This window comes from Phytophthora infestans, genomic scaffold (assembly GCF_000142945.1).
Source record: "Phytophthora infestans T30-4 supercont1.46 genomic scaffold, whole genome shotgun sequence".
Lineage (NCBI taxonomy): Eukaryota > Oomycota > Peronosporomycetes > Peronosporales > Peronosporaceae > Phytophthora > Phytophthora infestans.
Genome location: NW_003303713.1, coordinates 453,158 through 478,008, shown reverse-complemented (window position 1 = coordinate 478,008; position 24,851 = coordinate 453,158). Strand labels below are relative to the sequence as shown.

Below are 24,851 nucleotides of genomic sequence, written 5' to 3'. Positions count from 1 at the left end.
GAGTTTACATAATTACGTGAGGGAAGTACATGAGAGTCTCAACCCAAGCCCCAGAACATGTCCTCACAAGAACTCCATGTGGAACAGTTCTCGGGCATAACCCAGGGGTATCCCCAAACAGGATAGAGACCACCCCGGGTCTCGGGCTTCTTACGACAAGTCGTGAAGTCCTTAAGGGGAATGCGGTGTGGCGCGAGAAGCACACACCGAGCAGCCTCCACGTTGTCGACGAACAACTGTTCTTTCTGAACAAGGGCTCGTTCATAGATGCCCCTAGAAGTGTGGCCGCCCACAAGGCCACGAGGAGCGACAAGAAGCTCTAAGAAGAGGTCAGCCCCAGAGCTCTCCTCGGGAGGCCAATACCCTCTTGAGTTGATGGCAGCTCCCTGGTTGACGGGTGCCGCCACCGAACCCCCACGCACACGCTGGGCAGCTTGGAAATCCTCCTGCTGCTGGTCGAGGTCATTCGAGACCTCCCGGGGCTCAACAATGGCACCCTCCTCTTCCTCTTCTTCCTCCTTCTCCTCCTCTTCATCCGAGGAGTCGAAGAGACTCTGATAGGAGCGTCGAGTCTCCTTCTCCTCGCGGAGTGGAGACTTAGAGGCGGTACGCTTCTTTGAGGGCTTGGCGCCTTCGGCTTTAGAGGCCTTAGCGCGCGCAAGACCCTCGGCAAGCGAGAGACGTTTGCGAGGACTCCCTTCCTCATCGCCACCGGCTTTGGGAGTGCCCTTAGCCTTAACGGCCGGACTCTCAGAGCGCACAGAGGTCCTGGGACTGTGATCACCGTGATCACTAGCGGACGACTGCACGCTGTCTTCTTTGTGCTCACTGGGCACTGGGCTGTGCCCTCCCACAGAGCCCGCAGGAGCATCATGAGTGCTCTCGAACTCGGCATCGTCCTCACTGCCCGAGTTGAACTCATGTTCTACGAACCGAGGGTTCGGACGATTGTCTGAAGACGAGGGCGACGGACTGCGGCGCCTGCTTGCGCGCTTGTCCGCAGCCGCGTCACCCGAGGATCCGATCGCCTCGGAGGCCACCTGAGTAGCCTCCTTGAGTGCAGAGCCTTTGCCGTGAGGCTTAGTGCTCTTGGCCTGCGCCTTACCGGCTGCAGCCTTGGAGCGTGTCTTAGCACCGCTCTTAGCAGTGCCACGAGGCATGTTAACGGTCGAAGTGGAGACCTTGACGAAGAGCGCACAGGTTGCTGCTCGAGGCTCTAACTGTAAAGTGAGCCTCCGCCGCGCTCGCGCGGCCGAGTCGATGGTTTTCGACTTTGAGAATGAGAGTTTGTGACGAACATCTCTTCATTCTGATTGGTCGGTAAACCGAACCTAAGTGGGGGAGGATGTAACGGGGTACGTAGCACTAAGTGTACCCTGGTTACATGAAGTGTGACACTTCACACTTCAGGAGTATGACATGTCATACTCCGGGATATTTGGTACAAGGTACCAAGGTCATTCAAAACCAACCATTGGTTAAATGACATTGCATTACTATAGATAACTGATAGTTTGTATTAACCTCAAACTTAACCTACCTATAAATATACTCAGTTTACAATCTACCTTATTTAGGTCACTTCGCTCTCTTTAATTAAAGAGGGGACCTGTGAACTGCCGTTCACTGAGAGTTTGTATACTCTCGGAAGATAACTTCCTCTAGCGCAAGGTGCTGTGTGACCCCGTCACATGCTCAATCACTGAGTCAGAGAGCACTGCTCACTCAGCAGCGGGTCACTGTCGTTGCGGCTTGCGGCTGCACTAATAAAACCAGGTGCGTGTGAGAATACTATTGTCAGGATAGTGAGGAATCCTTACTGAGGATGTAGCAAGTTTCTACTTAGCAACAAAAGAAACCTCAGCCTATCTGTAAAATCCTTCGCAAAATACGTTCTCGCAGCTATTATAGGAGCTACAGACGGAGGGAGCTGCTGGTCTACACGAGGGTATGGGGAGATCCGGTGGATGACGTTCTGCAAATTGCGGAAATTCAACCGAAGAAAAAGCTGCGTTAGGAAACAGTGCCACAGTTTGCCGCCGTTGAGATTTTGAAAACTTCAACTTTGATGAAAATGCCTATAAAGTATCCGCGAGGGAGACCTAGATAAAATCCGTAGATTCTCTACGAACACCAAACGCAAATACTGTACCCGAGGCTGTACTGGAGTTGCACTTTGTGCCGCTGATGCACCTTCAAACGCTGCCATAGAGATCGAAATTCATTCCCTACTATGAAGCGTCTACTGTAAGGCGCACAGGCAGTGTTCAGCAAGAAACCCAGTTGTCCATTTCGTCTATTAATTACCAAAAACTACCAATTTGGTAGTGTTTTCGGCGAGTGAAAGCCCTATTTGGATCGTTCGATGGCTGTAACGAAGTGTCGATGTTGAATGTGTCTCCCTGGGATTGCATTGGTGGACAGCTTTAGATAGCCCACATGAACGATCGTATTTTCATTTGATACATTAATCATCGCCTCGAAGTCGTCACAACCTTTAAACGCTAATTAATAGAAAGTCTCCTGTAGACACGGCAGGCCTTTTGCCAAATGACGAGACCAAACATGTTGGGCAGTGCCCAATGGGCACCGCAGTTTCTGGAGGCAGGCCGCGAACATTTTTTTTCCAAGCGCTGATCTGGGACAGCAGCGCTGTCATGGCAGACGTCGAGCACACTAAAACCAAGTCACTTGAAAAAACTAAGGGATGTATCTTGTCCGCCGAGAGATGGACCGTTTCTACGTTTTTGCATCCAATTCAGTACGCGCTATGTCCACTTGGACAACTGTGTCGGAAGGGCAGTCTCGCCCAGCACGGAGGGAACTCAAGCTGCCGCCGGCACGTCCCCCGGCACTTTCGAATTTGACGTCGTAATTGACACAGCCAAGCTCGATCTGCTTTCAGTCTCAGCAGCAGCAGCAGTGCCCACTTTTCATCGGTTCTAGCAGCTCCGACGGAAAGTATGAAGACGTTCGCCGCGCTTGTGTGCGCTGCCGTGGCCGTGTCGGCCGTTTCGGCACTCGAAGACCTGCCCGTATCGCTATGCCGCGATGCCACCTACAACTCGCCTGCCTCGCGCGGTGCCATGTGCTCCGGTGCTGGAGCGGCACCGGCCGGCACGACCTGCCCCCTCAAGGGCGACGTGGCTATTGCTGACTGCTACGACTACCTGCCGTCCTGGAACGGCAGTGCCTGTGTGGCTCCAGAGGATGCCGAGTGCACCATCGTTAACGGCGACACCTGGGGCTGCGTGCTCCCATCCGTCGGATGCGGCACTGCCACTACACCGTGCCCGGTAACGTCGCTGCCCGACACTCCTTGCCCGGTGACGTCACTGCCTGATACTCCTTGCCCAGTGACTTCGCTGCCTGACACTCCCTGCTCGGTGACATCGCTGCCCGACACTCCCTGCCCGGTGACGTCGCTGCCCGACACCCCTTGCCCGGTGACGTCGCTGCCCGACACTCCTTGCCCGTTGACGTCGCTGCCCGACACTCCTTGCCCGGTTACGTCGCTGCCCGAAACTCCTTGCCCGGTTATGTCTCTACCTGACACTCCATGCCCGGTGACCTCTCTTCCGGACACTCCGTGCCCAGTCACCGCCCTGCTGGACACGCCTTGCCCAGTCACCTCGTTGCCCGACACTCCATGCCCGGTGACTTCGTTGCCGGACACGCCTTGCCCGGTGACTTCGCTACCTGACACTCCGTGCCCGATCACCTCGAAGCCAGACGCGGAAACCACACCATGTCCTGTTACATCAAAGCCGGACACTGTCGCTCCAACGCCGTGCCCGGTGACCTCGTTGCCGGACACTGCCGCTCCAACGCCCTGCCCGGTGACTTCGCTGCCGGAGACTACCGCCCCAACGCCGTGCCCGGTGACTTCGCTGCCGGAGACTTCGCTGCCGGAGACCTCAGCTCCGACCCCTGCCGCCACCACGCCCTGCCCGGTGACATCGCTACCCGAGACGGAAGCTCCTACCTCGACCCCTGCTGCTACCACGCCCTGCCCGGTGACTTCGCTGCCGGAGACGACAGCTCCGACCCCAGCGGCAACTACCCCGTGCCCGGCGACTTCGCTGCCCGAGACGGAGGCTCCTACAGCGACCCCAGCGGCAACTACCCCGTGCCCGGTGACGTCGCTGCCAGAGACGACCCCTGCGGCTACGACGCCGTGCCCCGTGACGGCTAAGCCGTAGACAGTGGCCACCTATAAGGCGTCGCGCCTCTTTCCCTCCGCACGTGGTCATATTCAGCAGGTGCCGGCCTGACACTCGCTTCCCGTCCTCTCAAGTAATCAGAGTTGAATACAACTTGGATACGCATTTTAGTGTCATCTATTTAACCCGTGTTTCGAGTCCAAGTATGCAGGTACAGTAGCTTCTAGTATACATCTGCAAGAACACGACTCGTGTTACACGACGATCTTTTATCCTTTTTATTGGTCGGTGTGTTCACAGTGAACTTCACTGTTCTACTGTACTACTTGCCAAGTTTGCATGTGCATCACGTGGGACATGCACCGTTGAAGCAGTGTGGCTGTAAATTACTACAGTACGTCGTTTTAATACACCTTGTGATTCAGCTTCTACTATGTACTACTACAGTACTACGTAGTACTACTACAGTACTACGTAGTACTACTACTATTAATAGTAGAGTGAGTAGTTTTAAAAAGCTGTATGTTGCTCGATGGTAATGTGCTCGTGTAGCTTCCGACAGCGATTTCATACCGCCGGTGAGTCATGCCACGGTCGCGAATCTAGTCGAGAGCTTTACGAAGACACAGAGAGACAGTGGGCCGTAAGTCACGAGGATATGACTTTATCCTTACGTCACGACCGAAGAGAAAAATACAGCGAGAAGCAAGTGGCGATATGCAAAGCAAGCGATTGACTCCTAGCCTCAGCATCATGGCAGTTTTTTTTTATTCTCTCAGTTTGCGAATTACATGTGGATTGGGGTGAACCTTCGCGTTTAAGCCACTGAAAAATCACTCTGACTCACGTTACAGTTTTATTTAGCCCAGTGCTACAGCCCATGTTTTTCATTAGGGCTACCGTAGGGGACAGTAATCTTGGATTTTGCCCATGGTTACTATGATTTCTCCCGAAATATATTACGGAGTCAGGTATTTTATTTTGAGCATGTATTCCCCATGTTGGGTCACGGCCAAAACATGTTCGCACCACTACCCGATAATTGAAGACTGAACGCAATTTTCGCCTCATACTGCATGAGCAATACTATCACGTGTCATAATGATGTCCATGTATTTGCATTTAACCCTTCTAGTCCTGTATGCTGTATAATACAGCATAAGTACATGTATTATAAGAGGTTTTAATATGCAGCGAACAATGAAACATCAAACTTTTTCGCATACTGGAATTTGTATTGGTCGGTTGCAAATCCTAACGGTGACTGGTTTCTCGCACGTCGCTACTGATCTGGGGTTAGAGGAGCCCGTCTACGGATGCTATCGGGTGGCTAGAGGTTTGTGTCGATCGCGCTTTCCCGCTCCCTCCCCACTACACTTGAAATCTCGGTCTCCCTCCGCCCCGCTCCGCCCAACTCGAACAGCATGGAAAAAACGTTCAAGCAGCTCTGGCGAGAGCTTTGCAAGCAAGGGTGGACACCGAAGCCCCCCAACGGCCTAAGTAGTGACCACCGCTACGTCCGCCCAAGAGGAAGCGTGAAAGGAAAGGATGGCGTCGACTACTTTACCGGTACAGCTCGCACCACTAGTTTGCATCGATTACAACAACTTTACTAACCGATTTGTCCCCCCAGGCGAGAAAGCGCTACTGGAGTTTGCTCGACAGCGTGGCTGGTTAGAGTATAGTGTTATCGCTGGAACTATTCCTCCGTCCCCTTCGTCGACAGCATTGACAGCACCGCCTGCAGACAGCGGAGCGTGCGATGATAGGCCCACCTCTGCCGCAGCTGATCGCGTCGAAAGGGAGACAGCACCAACGACTACCCCGCCTGCTAAAGAGAACGTGCCAGCTACGACGACCTCTACTGCGACGGCAATCACTGTAGCCAGTACAATTCAAGCTCGGGCTTCGAGTCCAGTTACTTCGGCTAATACAGCACAAGCTCGGCCCTCGACCGCAGCTGCTCGACCGGCTACAGCACAAGTTCGGACTGCGAGTGTGGCTACTCGGGATGCTACTGTACAAGCTCTGACTGTGCGTCCAGTTCCTCTGGCTTCTACAGCACAAGCTTCAAGCGTTATCCTGTCTGATACAGCAGAAGAAAACACAATGACGCTGCCTCTGCATCTTGATACAGCAGAAGGTCATGCTGCAGTAGAGGAAGAGGAAAAAGGTGAGGAGCCCGAGCTTGAAGACGTTGCAGCGTTCAACATGCACGATTCGAATGGATCAATTTTCGCTTTGTCCAAGTGTGAATGGTCTCAAAATGCGGATGCAGACGATTCCAATATCTGTAACTCGGACTCGGAGAGCGACAAGTCTGATGAGATTGATACGGAAAATTATATTCACGAAGTAATGGACACGGAAGTGGGCTTGGCAAGTAATGCCGCCGAGGATGCCCTGAGCGACAACGATGACGGATTAGATGACGCCGAATTCTTTGAGGATGTTGCTGATGATGACTGGTCCCCTCGAGAAAATGCCAATGCCAATCCTGATTTTCTCCGTGACGCGGAATTGAAGGCGGTTTCTTCTGCGTGGGTTGTATACGATCAAGACCACAGTGGAGACCTGCAAGTAGATGGTGCATCGGATCTGTACATGGCCGGTGGGGTCCAACGGAGTCTGCGCAAACGTATGCGGAGTCACCTCTTGCCATGTTTTACTACTTCATGCCGAAGTTGATGTGGACCAAAATTGCTGAGGAATCCAATCGATATCGTGCGAGTGTGGTAGATGTAGTCGCTATCCAGAAACAACGCCGTCAGTAACAGTGGCAACTTACACACCCAGATAGTCGAGTCCAGTCGTTATCGGATATCAAAGACACTTTGAGCAAGGTGAAACCCTTTCAATCTCACGAGATAGTTCACTACATTGCGCTGCTTATAGCTCGTGCACTGTGCGCCACCGGCGTTCACTAGGAGATCACTGGTCGACGTCTGAGAATGGGGCAATTCCACGAGGCACGTTCGGCAAATTCATGACTCGCAAGCGATTTGAGGAGATCACGCGCTATCTACACTTCAATGACAATGCGAACGACCGGCGTAAGAAAGACAAAGCTTGGAAATTGCGTCCTGTCCTCCAGATGATTGAGAAGACCTTTCGAAACGGATACCGAATGGGTTCCACGTTTTCCTTCGATGAAGGATGATTGGCAGCAGGCATCAATACAACCCGATGCGAATCTACATGAAGGACAAACCAACGAAGTGGGGAACCAAGTTGTACATGGTTTGCTGTTCTAATACAGCATACTGTTCTCGGTAAGTCGTCTTATGATGTAGCCTACAGCAGAGCGCGGAAGGTATCTAATGCTGTGTGTTTATGGTGAATCATACAGAATAGAGATCTATCGCGGGAAAGAAGACACCGAGTCAGCTATTTCGAAAGCGGTGATCCGCAACTTGACCAAAGCGTTGCGAGGGCAGCCTGGAAAGCGCCTAGTCGTCACCGACAACTACTACACCTGCGTGCAGCTAGCCGAACGCCTTCTGAGAATGGGAATCTACACAGTAGGTACAACACGCGTGAATCGGAAAGGCTGGAGCGAGCGGATCCAGTTCCCCAGTAAGAAAAAGCAAAAGCAGTTGCAACCTCAGCAACCTGCAAACAAAATTGAGCGCGGAGCGTACCGTGTCGCGTATAATCCATGGATCCCAGGGCTGGTCGCCGCTAGCTGGAAGGATTCAAAGATCGTCAACTTCATGGCAACGGGATGCAGCACGAGACGGGTTATTGTTCAGCGAAAGCGTAAGGGGGATGGCGTCTCTCTTGAAGTTGCGTGCCCCGAGCTGGTTCGTATCTACAACAAAGGCATGGGAGGAGTAGACCAACACGATCAGCTGCGACTTCACCGCTATTCTATCCAGAAAGCACTGCGCCATCAATCCTACTACAAGAACCTGTTTTTCGGTATCATTGACATGGCATTAGTCAATGGGTTCATTATCCACAAGTTAGTGATGAAAGAGCAAACCTGTTCCCACCCATGCTGACTATTTGGCGCGGCTACACGTGGAGCTGCTTGCACAGCAACAGGTGGACTTTCAAGACAACATGCACGCCCAAAACTTACTTTCGACCCCACTGGCAGGACAACCGCACGTGCTGACAAAAACTGCGGAAACCTACAAGAACAAAGCCCGTCAGTATTTATGCAAAGTATGTTCGGCCTATTCCGACAAGGAACATCGCAGCTTCGAGACGCCGTACTCTTGTGAAGAATGCTCGCTTACCTTTGGGGGTCGCGTGGCTCTTTGCAACAAGGTTCGCAGAGAGGAGCGAGGCAACACCGACACGTGCCATCAGACATGGCATATCACCTGGAAGAATGGCACCATCATCCCACCGGACATGAGAAAGAAAATTAGATTCAGGAAAAGAAAGCTGCAGGAAGTAGATGACGAGTAGCTCACCTCTGATCTAATGTGGAGGAAACTTCGCCCATTTGTTGTTTACACAAGTCTTTGCTTGACAAATGGGCAAAAGTTTTCCCCGCGGAAAGCGCGGGGTAGCTGCAGCGCTCTCCACGCCACCAGTTTTGGCGCGAATCGCCACGACGACTTCCGTACATCGAGTGTGAAAGGGTAACGAGTGCTACAGACATGTTCATTTTTCACGATTTTGCACAAAATGTATCCATCAAACTAGCCAATTAGGACTCTTGCATTTACTGGTAGCATCATAAATTGTACTAGAATCCGGCTCGATTGCTAGAAGGGGGCTACAAACAGATAAACATCACACAGGTACGCCGTCATACTATAGGAAAGCTTATTCCTTTTGCTGTATAATACAGCATAAACAGAGGGGCTAGAAGGGTTAATAATTATGGTTAAATCATGTTTCCAGGACGATATATAATTTAGAGATTAGCTGGGATGTCGGTCAGCTCCCCCCTCTTATCTTGCATGATCCAGAACTACTTAGTATAGTATAATGAAACGCGCAATGTGTATGTATTCATCGTTGGTTGCGTAGTCTGACATTCTGAGTCTCAGAGATTGCTATCATCGTCAAAGTATCCCGCTGATACGTTTTCAGATACCGATCTATACTTTTCCATGTCTTATGATACTTCTGTAGGGCAGGCACATAATACAACTCTTCGTCACAATCGGTGATCGCACGCTTTCGGCTGCTGCGAGACGTAGACGAAGTAGTTTCGCTGCCCTCCTTTTTTCCGGATCTGGCTCACTACTATCATCATTGTCGCTGGATTGAAGATCGCCACTGTCAGCAGCGTCGCTATTCTCGTCGCTATTATCCTATGAATTGCTGTCAGCCTTATCATCACCAACGTTTCGGGTTGGCTTCGCAATATCACCGGTGTTTTGAGCATTTGGTACGCCATCAAGCACAACCTCGGTCATCATCATACTCCCAGAAGAGACTTGCAGCTCAGCGTCATCGAGCAGATTGTCCGCATCGCTACTGCTACTTGGCGATACTTCCGTGTTCACGGCTCTTAAGATGCTGGCGGTATTCTTTGTCCGAACCATGATGCTGTGTAGCATCAATACATGGGAGAAACATGGAACAAACATGGATGACCTATTTAGCCTGACTATCTATCATCGCCACGAAGGTCATGGATCAAACATACCTGAACAGAAACCCCAGCGAGTACCAAGTGGTAGTAATGCAGTGGTTACTAAGTGACAGTAGTACACAAAGAGTTAGTTAAAGAGTTAGTTGTCGAACATGCATCGCATGGTAACATCGTATTAGATGTGTCATACCGTTTCGTAGAGAGCTCTGGTCGTGCTTCTTAACTGCTTCACGGTGGTGTATTGCGCGTGTGAGCGATTCTGGGCGAGCTGCAGGCATTTCATCAGCAAAAGCTGCATCCATATCCAATCAGCAAACATATTCGCACCTCTTCGAGGTTTCTCTACTTCGGAGCCTTTAAAGCGAACACAGAGACAACTAGGGGCCTGATATCAGGTTCTGGGGCGGATGAGACGCCTCTACAGTCCAACACAACATTATCAGCAGCAGGAAGAGTTAGTTTGCGTCCTGTACGCGTCGATGAAGATGATGGAGCATAAGAGATTCTGCGTACCTGCGGGCAGACGTGGTGGTGGTGGTGGTGGTGGGGGGGGGGGGCAGAGAGGCAGCTGTCGGTTAGCGGGGGTCTCGGGGTCTTGCCAGGACGCGCGGGGCAGCAGTGGCGAGCGGTTCGCCTTCTCATGACGTGTGTCAGACAAATGACTGGCTTTCCCGCCTGTATTTTAAAACGGGAAAATATTTTAAATTACAAACATGGTCAGCCATGGGCCAAATCATGTATAAATCATAGTGTAGAAATCATGGGCTGTAGATTTGCCGTTTTATTTAACATCATTTTAATGTGGTCCACAATTGGCCTTTTAACTTGACAAAGTATTGGTCTATATCATGTGCTTAGCCGAAAGTTTTTGTTGTTGTTGAGTTTTCCATGTGGCATCGAAATTAGTAAGGAAAAAACTTTACTTGGACCAGTCTAATGAAGCCCAAAGTACGCTAGACATAAATTACGTACCGGTATATGACCCTGTAGGAAAATGTCTCCGGAATAAATGGATACCCTTTTCGATTAATATCGCTAAAAATAAGGAAGTGAGTATTTTGCATGACTGGCTAACCAACTATACAATTATACTCCCCAACATGCATAAAATGGACATAGCTGACGGTCTTGGCAACACTCGCTCGGAATTAATTTCTAATCCCAGACACAGCGCCTTGCCAAGTCGAGGACTTGTGGGGCAGGCCGCGCAGCAAGCGAAGAGAGGGGCGGGCCCACGGCTATAATTCCGCAGACGAGTGCAATGTCCTACCTTTACTCCAATTTAACCGTACTATACTATCTGACACGTATAAAAGTCGATGCTATGCTCCCTCAGTCGGGAGTGCCTAAAAAAAAAAAGTGCTGCGATAAAAAACGCAATGCTACCCAAAATCGTCGACGCAAATTGAACCTTTGCATTCACAATTTCAGCTGTTATTGACAGCCAATTATATCACGCGAAACAGGATAATCTCAGGATTATGTTTAGGTATGACATCTTCCAAACAAAATATTAGATAAATATTATCGCTTGAAAAACTAAGTTGTCGTTTCTGAACTGCTATTCAAAAATGGTAGGCTCGCACGCATTTTTTGTCACAAAAGGTATGCAAAAAGGATGAATGTTGCAATCATATTGTAGAGCCCTAAGGCCCTGTTCTATTTATTCTTAACTATCGTCTTCAACCTGCTCCCTCGGCGCTGTTTCTTGATTGCTCGGTCACTTTCTTCTTGCTCTGGGTCGGGGCTGCGCATAGATGATCTCTCTAAAACTCGGCACGCACATACTTGCCATTCGCAAAAGTCCATACGCAAGCTGCAAATGGATTTTTACATCTAAGTGGCTGCGTTGACTTCATTAAAGGCACACAGTTTTACGTCATAAGGCTGCGTTTTACATTTGATGTTTTTATAACAACTTAATGCAAATAGAAGACCATGTTTGGGTTACCTTTAGTCTCAAACCTTTTTTGTTCAGAGGCTGAAACAACATCAGAGCGCAAGACTGGCAAAGACACGCTGCCAATTTTATTGTACACGTAAGTTTTGGCAAACGCTACCTTTAGACGGCAAAACTAGCATCAAACAATGAAAGCATAAACGTCTCTAAAGCACTCGCAAAGCTACCTCAAGCGCTATCATGATGTCAGCGCCCTTTTCGCAGCATACAACAAAGAGGCAACTAGCAAAATAGTATTTTGTCATCTCATCGTTTCGTTCCTTCTCACCTATGCGAGGCGATAACGCTAAAACCTCCCGATTAGGACTATCATTGTTTTCAGAACCGAAAATGACAGCCTTCCTGCCGCCCTGCCGGGTGGTGGTTACATTTTTGCGTCGACTTGCGCGGCGCGACGTTGTTGGTCTCCGTCTGGGCAGGGTTCGGGAAATACAATGTTTAATTTTACGGGAGTTCATTCTTTTGCGTTATAGTGACGGAAATAAGATGCGAAGCAGTATTAATTATTTTCGCAAAACAAAATATATTGCAAGCTGTTTATGTGTTGCTTGTCGGCGGTATCTTTTCCAACAGGGGGCCATAGACGACAGGTGACCTTCCTGCTCTGTGGGGCACCGCTCCGTTCAAGATGACAGTCGTCGCGAAGTCGATTGCTCTGTCGCGAATGGACAATCTTTGATGCCGGATCAAGGTGAGTCTCCACGGTAGGATACCTTTTTAGAAGTGAGCTGAAGAACAACCTTGGTGCTCTCAACCTGGAGCTTCTTGCATGCACAAGCGAAAGCTCGCAGATGCTCCTCCAGCGCGGCAAGCTTACGATGCGTAGAAGCTAGACAAGGACGAAGTCTGCTCAGCTCTACCTTCAGTGTACACCTCGGATTCGAAGGTACCATCCGATCATTTCGCGGATCGACGACCACCGATTCACGTTTCTCTTGATCGGACGGAAGTCCGTGAGCTTGGCCAGCTCAGTACTCCTGCTGGCGGGCCGGAGCTGCATAATCAAATTGTTGACCTGGTCAAGCTCTGCTTCGTAGCTTGAAAGGTAGGACTGTACCGCCAAATTGAGGCGGTGACTGGCATATCCGACCAGATGTAGACACGTTTTGTCGTGATGGCGCGATTTGTCGCGCAGTTGTCGCCTACGATAAACAAGGCCATGTCGAGCGTCTTGTTGTACAACACCCTCTTGAATTGGTCGATGCGGCCGTTGGAGGTCCGTGACTCATCGTCGAGAGTCGAAATAGATAGCTTTCTGCGTCGAAGCTCGCCACGGAAAAGATACACACTGTACAGCACGACGTAATGCGTAGAACATGTAGTTGTTCCGTTGAACTTAATGCCAACACAATTGCCAATCTCCACTTCCATTGTGTTGTCCACCTTGCAAGCAACCAGCTGCATCTTCAACTCCATCGTCTTAGAAGACGTAGGGCGAAGGCGTGAAATCGACCTGGTAAATGGGTCGTCAACCTCACAGAGGGGGTGATTACGTATGACGATGAATCGCATCCAGCGATACAGATGATCCACGGTCTCGGAGACGAGCCCGAACGACCCGATGAACCCTCGCTCTGAGCGCTGGGCTGTAGCCATCTCAGCTAGATAGTCAGGGTGCTTGGTGGCTAGATGGGATAGGACGCTGGAGTAACCGATTGATAAGGCCTTCTTTGCAAACTTCGCAGGTGTAGCGGGTGTCGTGACCTTAAAAATAAGAAAGCACAAATTTCAGCACCTGACAGCATCGTGAAAAGATGAGAGGCAAACGGCGGCTTGTTGCTTGGTGCCGTACAGCTAGTAAATAGCAGAATGACGACAAACAATAGAGAAACAACGTTTTAACTGCTCTGAAAGTGTTTGAATGATGGTTGGTCTACGAGGATAGCAAACGGCTGTCTTTCCTTCACTATTACTTCTTTATTATGTCGTTCGGGGTACTTTATTGTGTATTATTGCCCAATTTTCGTATTTATTTTGAGCAAACTGAGCCAATATTAAATAGTGATACCACTATTGTACTTATTATTGCCGTCAAAGTGGTGTTTTTGCTCCTTTCTTCTGGCCACATTCTGGCGCCATCTACATCACCGGAGTCGACGCTTGGGCGCTCTGCAAAACGTACTTACTGAAAAATTAAAAGCCTTCAACTTCATTTTTATGACCAATCACACGCAGTTACTTCAGCGTTACCACTTCTGGTTATAACAAGTCAGTGAATTCTATCTTAGTCCGTCAACAAGATACTGCTTTTTAAGACTCTTTACATTCTAGTGGGTTCTTCTCGTTGTTATTTGGCCGTCTCGCCCACTTTCGGCAGCTTCTGCATATTTTGCACTCGATATTCCGATAATCGCTTGGCTCTCGAAAAAAGACCTCAGAGCACGTAAAGGAATGTTGCATCCTACGACGTATATGTGTACCACGGGATTTGTGTGTGGCAAACCTACCACGTGTGGCTAGGTACATAAGCTTTGAGTGGTTTCCAGATCAATGTCGTAAGCTATACAGTTTTTAGATCTCAAAAGGAGCACCCCATGTCGTAACTCACTACCGTCAAGCACATAACAAGAAAACAAAGACCTGCAGTCATTTCAAAAATGAAAGGAAAGAAGGTACGTTCGATCAACAAATCTTACATTACGACCTCGGCAGGTTCATTCATCACATGATACGCAGCTCACTCATCGTCGCTTTCCTCCTCATTGTCACACTCACTTCCGTTGTCGCTGTCGTTTGCGCGTAACTGGGGCTCACGGCGGGTCTTCTTGCGCGCGCCAGATTTCTGGCCGGGACGGTGCAGGACCACTCGCTTCCGTAAGCTAGGTGGGACGGTCTCACCGGCGTCGAAGTCATCATACCAAATCTCGACGCATGTTTCAGCCACACCCTTAAAATCACGCCTGATCTCGTTGCACATCCACAGCTTGGCGTCGTCCAGCAAGCACCGCTCGCAGAAGTAGGTGGTAGCGAAGGACTTCTTGGACGAATTTGTGCGCAGCAGCGCGCAGACTTTGCATGGGTGCTGTCGACGCTTTTGCAGGCCGCTCACGATTACTTAGCCTTCGCTCTGCTCAGACGCGTGACTGTGGCGAACAGGGGCTCGCCTGCGCTTTTGACCCGTGCGTTAAAGAGTTGCCCCCACGCCGGAAAAGTCCTGGGCCTTGAGCTGCAGTAACTGGTTCTGGGGTAGACAGAACCACTCGCCGCGCTTCATCGCTTGTGTGGCGGCCATCCGCGCGGCCGCTTTGTGTGAGAGATAGGCATTTACCCTCACCGTGTCCACGAACCCGAGGAACAGGCTCTTATAGTACTTTAGGAGCTTTGTTGACGTCTGTAACGAGAACTTCTGCAGCGGAGTTGATCGGGTACGTCAGCTCCGCCCATCCAATTCTAGTAGTCCGTTACCGCTGCAGGACATGACACCGTGATATCCTCCACTTGCTTCACATTCCAGCCAATCGACGATTCGGCCATCGCAGCACCTTTACACAAGTAGTACACCAACTTCCGGCCCACCTTTAAAATGCAACCATGTTGGGGATGACCACGGAGCGAAAACAATTGAACAAGCCGCGAGCGACGCCTGCAGGTCGAATCTTACGGCTCTCATCCGCCTTGCTGTCGTAGCTGATCCGGTCGGATGATATTGTGTCTATATCATACACCTTCATCTTCAGGAGCTCAAACGCCAGCAGAACTGACGAGTAGAAGCGGTCAATCACAACCGTGTGCCACGGGTGCCAGCTCGACCCGAGCACGACCTTTAAGTTGCGAATCACTGCAACATCACCCGTTTTGTTGTCGAGATTCTACTTGGTCGCCACGATTGCGTTTGCCAGCGTACAGCTCGAATCTAGACATGTACAACATATCATGTGAAAATCAGTACTGCAAACCATAACTTACGCCATTACAATCTCTATCAATACACCAACTACATGTGGCAGTACGCTGTCCTCGAATCGCACACCATAACATGTTCGAGCCATAACGGTGGGGCTTATCGGACATGAACATGCGGGTCGTGTTGCGCCGGGACGTCGACGGCAGAACATCTTCGTCGAAGGAAAACACCGCTGACAGGAGCCACCCCACCAGGAGTCGCTCCTGCAGCATGTCTACGATCGGTCGTAGCTTCCACAGCTTGTCTCGCGTCCGCGAATCGGTGTTGTCTACAAACGGATACCTATTAAATGCGTTATTTAACTCATTTATATAGATCGCGCAGGATATCTTGACACCGGTTGCGTGCCATGAAGCGCCCAACGTTGTCAACAGAAACTGCGCTGTCCACCATCATCGACCAGTGATCAGCGAAACGACGCTCCTGCGGGCGCAGCATCCTCGCTATAAGAAGCGCAAGCACATGCAAAATCGCATGCGTCTCATATCCGCGCTTCTTCTTCAGCCACCGCCGGATCTGCTTGAGAGGCTCGACCCTCCCGCTAGCCCTCCCACCTCGCCGCTTGCCTTGAATTGCTTGCGCCCGCTGGTCAACTTGTTGGAGCGCGTACTGGTTAGACTGCGAGTTGGTCGAAACCCTCAATGACTTAGGTATAAAATACAGAAATGTCATGAGCGGCGACTGGGTCAAAGCGCACAGCTCAATCACAGACTGTGCCTTCTCGTCGTTCATGCCAGCGCACGCGTTCACGTCCGCCTCGAAGTCTGAGGATACGGATGTCCACTGCGTAGCTTGCAGCACGCCCTCACGCTGCTTCTTAGCTGCTCCTCGGGCGAGTTCTCTCCGATCATCAGGGAAGCGATGAACGCCTCATCCAAATCAACCGCGTCGCTATCCAAGAGGGCATCATCGTCATCTTCAATATCACCACGCTCAGGTTCATCTTCGTCCTCGCCAACGTCTTCACCCTCACTTTCGCCCAAGCTGACGCTCTCGTAGTCGCCCTCGTCCTCGTCATCCGGGACAAAGCTGAAATCATACTTGACAAGCGCGCGCGTACGCAGCGCTCAGACTGATGGATCCGACTCTTTTTGTTCATCGCCGTTCAGCTCGACCCTCTCGATTCCTGATGTCTCCGACAGCAGCTGAAAGCCCACCGCTGCCTCAATCTGCGCAGCGTCGATCTGTATATTGTTCGGTAACAAGCCAAACGCATGCGGTACCGCAACATGTGAAAGCTCGACCTCGGACGCGTTCGGAAAGCCAAATAATGAGTTGAGATCTCCTTGAGAGAGAACAATCGACGTGTCGATCTGCGATGCACCATCACATACTACATCACTTTTATTTGGGGCTGGTAGCGTCGCAACCGCGGCACTTGAAGTTCCAGCCGCCACCTTCGATGTACCAGACGCCGCCTTAGTACCATCCTTCGCCGTAGTAGTACAGGCCGCCGTCGTAGTCCCAGTCACCACCTTCGTTGCATCAGTAATACCATCCATCGCTGTCGCAGTCCGCATCGCCGTCGCCGTAGTCCCAGTTGCCACCTTCGTTGCACCAGACGCCGCTATAGTATCATCTACCGCTTTCGTAGTCCGTATCGCCGCAGCCATGCCTTTTCCTTGATCCGCACCATCGGCGAGCTCGTCCAAGAGGCCCGACTCCAGCGCGTGAGCCACTAGCGCGCTCTAACTGCATAAACACCGGTACCGTCGGGGCTGATATACCTTCCCTCTCTAGCGAGTCCACTCGGTCGCTTTTATGTCCAGCCCACCGCCCGCAGCCGCCACCATAAATGCGGGAAGTCGATGCCGCGGGTGACGGCGACGACGGCGGCGGTCTTCCCGCGCGCTTTTGTCCGGATCCGCGCCATCCAGCAAATTCTCGAATGAGTGGCTTCTGGTAGCTGGGACTTGGACCCAAACCAACTCCTTATTGCCCCTACTATGAAATGTTTTTCTCAAATACCTCTATAGTCTTTTACTTTGTGGAAGTTTGCATTTGACTTGAACAAAGTATCGAAAGGGCTGCTCCGTTGTCAATGTCGTAGCTTACGATATAACAAAACCGCAATGTCACAACTTACGACGTCGGGAACGGAGGGGTTAAAGTGCACTCGAAACACATATCGCTTCTACTCGCGTAGTATTGCATCGTACAAGGTTTATATAGAGGCCATGTCGTCCGACAGATCTCTGTCTGTATCCTCTATAGACGGTGTTGTCGCTCCAGGTGCTAAGCTTACATGATTGGAAATCGCTCCTCACTTGACATTTTCTCAGCTACTACTTTACCCAGCGCCGAGGGTTATCTATATTTAGCAATTGGCAAGTACGAGACAGACAAAGTAAGCCCTGAACAGCTTTATCAATACCAAAGCTTAAACGACGAAAAAAGGCTCGCGACTACCCGTTCTTCTGAAAGTAGGCAAGCAAAATGACAGGATAACCAGTAACGACTCACTTGTTTTTTTTACTGATAAACGGGCTTAAGCTAAATCCAACGAGACAGCTAGGGATTCCAAAGATTGGTTTCCGAACTAGGAATACGCTTGAAAAGGAGGAAACACAAAGTATTTTGCTCTGGTCACTATATTTATCAGAGGTCGGAAAATACAATACTGATTGTATTGGTGGCAAAGTTTTGCCGCAATAAAAATTCCAATATGAGCACTTCCAATAATAAAAATTGCCGCAATTTAAATATATCGGAGCAATATCTAGCTATGTCTTGCCCTACCGTGTACTCTTGCACCAGCCATGATCCCCGTGAGTAAACTGGCCCGATAGTCGACTGGCCAAGCCACGCCAAGCTCCTCATCATTAAAAGTCGCTATCATGTTCTGTGGTAGGTCTGGCGACGGCTGCCCAGGTTAGTGCTTAAAACCCCACCCAAGAAACTAAAAAGTAGTCTTGCCCGTCTTGACTAGTTTTCTTAGCGTATATTATATCAGCAACATATAAGTCGGGGCCATCTTCGAATTCTGACGTTTCATCTTCTGAGTCCGTGTTATCCTGGAGAGCCTCCAAGAAAGACCGGTACCAGGGCAATTCAGCTGCTTCCTTCTCCAGCTCCTGCAAACTTTGCTCCAGGCTGTCAGGTAGACTTGTATGTTTCATCTTCTTCTGTCGTTTGGCGTTAACAAGTGCGTGGAGTTGCGTGTATCGTTTGCTTTTACGTGGCATTGTCGGCAAGTCTGGAAATGTAGCTGCTGCTTCACAAGTGCAGCAGCGGCTGGGCCTACAATTCTTATCTAGAGGACGACACATCACCTTCATGATATGAGGTGATTATTCTCGACAAGATGGCGAGTCAAGAATAGTTTTCTTGACTGGGCATCTTGTTAGAATATTTGTTTATAAGTGATTCATCAGAATGATGTAGCAATTAGTAAATTTGTGCTATTAGTTCAGCTAAACTATGGCACGGTATCCAAATTTATCCATATTTATTCAGCTTCGTGGATCGGCATGTTCCTCATGATAACCCACTGAATCCACTGGAACAGATGGCTAGCTTCTTCAGATACGAAGCCGTATGATTGAAGTGAGCGACCCGAACTGCTCTCGAACGAAGTGTGATGCTCCGCATGTTTCGCGTCCAGATGCGACTTGAGATTAGAGTACCCTGTCCCTCCAGTTTGTTTCCGCTCGTTGCCGCAAATATTGCAGCGAAACAGCCCTTGACCAAGTGATGTGAAGAAGTAGGCGGCGATTTGCTTGTTTAGGACCATCGTAGTTCGAAAATGAAGTTTGAGTTGTGGCTCGCGTATCGTAGCTTACCAGACACTCTCGTAGCCACCGGTTTCAGGTTGGCGTGGAGATGGTGTGGTGAACAACGAAAATGATGTCATAAGATCTGATTGGTGATGTCATATCGAAACAATTAGACGGTTCCTACCAGGGAACCTTTTGCCATATTTATTGTCAATAATTGGTCCAATACCAAATTGTATTGATGAGGTCAACTACCAATAATACAAATTTATTGAAACGCAATTTATAATTTCCGGATAAATATTATTTATCCATACTCGAAATGATATTCTTCGTTAACGTCAAACTGTTTCTGATATTAAACATTTGGCAAATTAACCCCCCAAACCCGAGAGCCTGTATGAGACACGATTCCGCAAAAAGCTTAACGTGTCTGAGACACGTTAAGCTTTTATACGTAAAGTTTGTATAGTACCATACAAATTGTCAGTCAAGAAGGGGTAGGCATATTTCCCATCTTCCCGCACAGCAGTACATAGCTATGCGTGTGCCTTGAACTTGGGTTTTCTAGAAAATTAGAAGACACAGGTTTGATGGGTGTCACACAAATCAGCATAGAGGATTGCAGGTGGAATTCTGCGCCACCCATATCTCGGTCATTCGAGAATTTTCGCCGCTGCCGCTCAGATGTCCGGGTTCAGAGGCCGATGGCGAGAGCTTCTGAAGGAAGGATATAAATCAAAGGCCCCTACGGGCCTGTCAAACGACTACACGTACCTTATGCCGGGGAAGACGAAGAAGGACGTACGTGGCGTGGACTTTTTCGTTGGAGAGGCTGTGTTGATGGCATATTTGGACCGTATCGCCTTGGGTAAGTAGTATCGCCTTTCAAGGTCTTTGTGTGGACTCTTATACGTGTGCTTAGCTAGAGGAGATGAAGAAAGCTACCGCGGCGAAGCAACAAGCAAAAGCAGCAGCGACTCAACCTACTCCGGAAAGTGGACAGCCTGAAACCGATGTGCCTGATAGACAAGATGGTGCGTTTGATCTTATTGTGTATGTACGTGTTATGATTTTAACGCTATCGTGTATATAGTTGCTGACCGAACTGTCAGTCCAGATCCAGACACGACGAAGACTGTTTGTCCGAACATTCAGGCTACGTCTCCACACCTAGCAGAGAGTGATTTGGGCAATTCAGCTGGTGATGAAAACGGTAAGCTGTCAAATATCTTGCTCGTACCTGTGAACTACTGCAAACGCTAACACACCACTCCCTTATAGATGCAGACGAGTATCTCAATTGTAGTTTACATGCTGAATTCGATGCTGCTGCTACATCTGGCTCAGAGTATGCCTGCGCTGAGCCTGATAGCGACGGAGAAAGCACGATGCCAGGTGAAGAAGGGCAACCGGCCGCCATACCACCTGAAGAAGTGCAACCAAGCGTCAGCCTTGCACATGGAATCAGAACGATGATGGGTAAGCTTATGGTGTGTATACACGTTAAGGGTACACGTTATGGATTCTTATAGTGTATGTGGATGTAGATGACCCAAACATTATCGCGCCTGGAAATAATCCAGCCGATTTTGCAGCACTGGATTCTGATGGTGACAATGAGAATATGTCCATTTACGATGATCATAAGAACTTAGGCTTCGAAGAAGCCGACGCCGTCGTGGAGGATTCTGCTGCTGCTCCTGACTTACTTTTCGAGCCATCTATACTTGAATCAGCTGGCGGAGTTGGAGCACTTGCGCGCGGTAGTGTACACAAGGATGTTCTAAAAGACATGAAGCTCAATAGATGGAATGGACCTGATACCCAATTGCCTTTTCCCTACATGGACGAGCCGTACGAGGCTCGGACTGATGCATGGCTTACGGAGGACTATCCCAATATTTACAGCGGGGATCACGGGCCTACTGAAGAAGCCCTTTCCGCTGCTTCGACCGCGTTGGGGTCATTCTTCTTGTTTGCACCTTCCCATCTTTGGGAAGACATTGCCGGAGCTAGTGACGACTATTTCCTTCACAATTTGGATAAGCGTGTTGGCGCACAGCGTGCAAAGCAACAAGCCCGCCACCGGAAGGACAGCAATTTTGAAGTGAAATCGCAAGAACAAATCAAGGAGAATTTATTGGCAACACCTGACATATCTGGAAGAGAGTTTTGTATTTTTATTGGACTACTCATTGCCAGAACAATTGCGCCGAACAAGGAGAAATTTGACCACCACTGGAAGACTACCGACGAAGGCGCAGTTCCGCGTGGGTGCTTCGGCCATTATATGAAGCGAGATCGGTTTGCTCATCTTTCCCGCAACATGCATTTCAGTCGCAATGATGCTCCTGAGGCAGCGACGGACCGCGCGTGGAAGCTGCGGCCAGTAATCATCGTACTGCAATATACTTTCCAGCGCAGCTTTATACCGCCACCGGTCATGGCGTTTGATGAAGCGATGCTTCCGTCAAGATCGGCTTTCAATCGCATGAGGGTGTACATGAAAGATAAGCCTCACAAATGGGGGACTAAGCTCTTCATGCTGTGCTGTTCTGATACGGCTTATTGCATCCAGTACGTTTGTGACGCGCCTTCGGGCGCCTTTTTTTTTTGGCTCAAAAGTTGTCTTAACGTGTCTGCTACATGCTAACGCTTTCTTTACCGTGTCTGATACAGTAACGTGGTTTACTGTGGTAAACGGCCAAATGCAAGACGACAGCATTTCCCCCTGACGAGAAATCCGGCCCTGCTGCAGTGGTGCGAAATCTCCAGCATGTATTTGGCCCCCACTGGACCCTCCGACTTTCGACTGGTTGTAACAGATCGGTTTTACACCTCCGTGGTGCTTGCAATGCAACTGCTTACGATGTTTTTCTACATCGTTGGAACGATTATGATGAACAACCAAGGCTTGTGCGAGGCCATCCTACCAGCAAAGCAGAAGAATGGCCGACGAGCGTCGAACAAGCGGCCAGCACATATCGAAAGAGGGACGTACGAAGTGGCGACATCCGTTCATGTTCCTGCAATGAAAGCAATCCGGTGGTACGACAAGCAAGGGGTGCACGTATTAGCAACTGGTGGAAGTGCGCAACAGGACAGAATTGTCCCACGAGACCCTATTACGGCTTCGGAAGCGGAAGTAATGGCATCAAGAGTGGTAAAAGATTACCAGACCTTTATGGGCGGCGTGGATGTGCATGACCAGTTGCGTCTTCAAAGGTAAGTTGTCTTATCGTGTATAGACAGCTTTACCATTTCCGCTAATCGTGTCTGTTACATGCACCCCGTAGATACTCGTTGCAGTTGGCAAGACGCTACAGAAAGTATTACAAATCGTTGTTCCTAGGCCTTATTGATCTGGCAATTATCAATGCATTTATTGTCTTCAATTGCCCGGCGGGGTTAGAGATGGTGAACGAAAGCTATCACACGTGCAATATCTCAAACAGCTTTCACCCTGGAGTTGTGCCAGCTTCAACCTGAAGACTGGCAGCAGCTGCTACGCCACCGAGGGCTCCAGGCGACACCGACAAAAGCTCGAGAAGTCGCCAGACATGTGCCTGTTCAGACCGACGAGTGGCGTAAAGGGAGCGCCACACAAGCTCGGAAACGCCGTCAGCGCGCCTGTAAGGTGTGCTCAGTGCTCAAAGCCGATGGAGAGTTGCGTGGGGGTGAAACTACCTTGTTTTGCGGTGAATGCAGGCTGAAAACGTCTTTTAAAAATGCTCTAGCAGCTCGAGTCTTCCTTCGCAACAAAGTGAAGCACTCCGTGAGCGGTGTTCCAGCATCGTGCTTCGAGATCTGGCATAAACATTGGAAGAACGGCACATTGATCCCTCAGACACGGAACAAACGCAAGATTCGTGCCCGTAAGCCGAAGAGACCTACCGATGAGACTGCAGGTGATGCTGAGAACTCCGAGAAGTCGAGCGGTGAATCTGGAAGTGACGGATCATCACGCCAGAAGCGATCCCGCAGAAGTGATGACGTAGTTTAGGCAGGCTCCGGCTCTGATTTTTGACTTGCATTAAATATACTGCACAGCTCACGTATTCCCAGCTGGTTTGTTTTTCTAAATATCAACAAATAAATCAGGCTTGTACTGTATCGTCTTTGCGTACAGGAGACACAATAATAGATATACCATGTACCAGGAAGACACTTTAGGCGGGGAAGACACGATAGCAAAGTTTGGGGTTGGGGGTATGGACCGGCTTTAGTACAGACACGTTAAAATATATCTGGCGTATAATATGGGTGCCCATCTTGCGGATAAACCGTAACGTGTGTAGGTATGTGTGAGATGGTGAGCACCAAATGGCCTCGGGCTTGGGGGGTTAAACAGATATTTCTTAAAACGGCCAGGCCTTGTCCAGTTTCGGGACTCGTTCATCGGTACGTTCGCGTCGCCGAAGCTCACAGTGTTCAATGCGTGTCGTGCTGCTTCCGTCATCTGGTCCCACATGATCAAGTCCTGAAATTCACCTGGCTCCGTGGTAATGTCCGTCGCATGATTCATCGGGTAGGTGCTCTCGTAGTTTACCTTAACGCTCGAACCATCCAGAGTATCGGCATTCGGAGGTGCGTACTTCGAGTAGCCACTGTGTGCCGACGGTGTGACTGCCAGAATAGTGGGGTTCGGAACATCTGGGTTGTTGATCCACACGATGACGTGCTCCCAGTCGTGTCGGTGGCCTAAACCCGTCATGGGCGAGTCCTTGGGTAAGTACCAGGAGTACATGATAGCCCAGACGTCTCGGTGCCACGTTGAGCGTCCGTAAACCTGAGACCCCCAACCGGAGCCCTTGCATCCTGCAGTGGGGGATCTTGTCGTCTCCAGACCACCACCGGTTTCGCCTGCGTCGCTCACTGCAGGATACGGATGGCATCCGTCACTGATACGTATTTGAGGCTTGAACTTGATAGCTGCCCTCTCGGAAATTGTGACTGGTTGCGGTTGTGCGAAGGGCTTCACTTGGTCGTGACCGATACTCGCAGGCAACTGCGTCTGTTGTTGTTGCTGCTGTTCTTCTTCTTCTTGAGCTTGGACTGTAGTCAGAATGGCAAGAGCAACGCACAGCAAAGTGATGAGCTTCATCAAGTGAAGAATTTGGTGTCGGAAAAAGGTGTTATCGACTTAGCTGTTTGATAAATGGCCTTTGGTTTTGCCATCGCCGAAGTCGTGCAAACAGCAGGTGGGGGAGTGTCCGACCATAGAGATTTTTTGCGGTAAACAGATGAGAACATTACTCTACGGACAGACACGAAAAATCCCCATCTCACGGGAAATTTCATGGCTCTCGGCTTTAAAGCGAAGGCTTCGAAAAGGCGCAGAGCAGATTGATAAAGTGAGAATAGATCATTGTCCATATTCCATTTCCTGTGTGTGTTAGTGATCGCTGCAGGCTGCAGCATTCACTGCTGAATGACGCGAGCATAATAAATTACTTCTACTACACACACACCACACACACACTTTTCTTGCTGGAGGCGACAGGTGGTTTCTAAAAATTCTCAAGCGAATACCGGCCACCATCGC

The 24,851-nt window shown here is 49.8% G+C and overlaps 1 protein-coding gene and 1 pseudogene across 1 annotated transcript; one reads left to right on the top strand and one right to left on the bottom strand.

Annotated features, from left to right (window-relative positions):
- Nucleotides 1–2,963: 2,963 nt before the first annotated feature.
- PITG_16871 (uncharacterized protein) lies at nt 2,964–4,202 on the top strand (the record flags this gene model as incomplete). Its single annotated transcript, XM_002897256.1, has 1 exon — nt 2,964–4,202. One exon carries the CDS (start codon nt 2,964–2,966, stop codon nt 4,200–4,202), a length of 1,239 nt encoding a protein of 412 aa, XP_002897302.1.
- Nucleotides 4,203–23,696: 19,494 nt separating this feature from the next.
- Nucleotides 23,697–24,311, bottom strand: PITG_16867 (annotated as a pseudogene; the record flags this gene model as incomplete).
- Between the last annotated feature and the right edge of the window lie 540 nt (nt 24,312–24,851).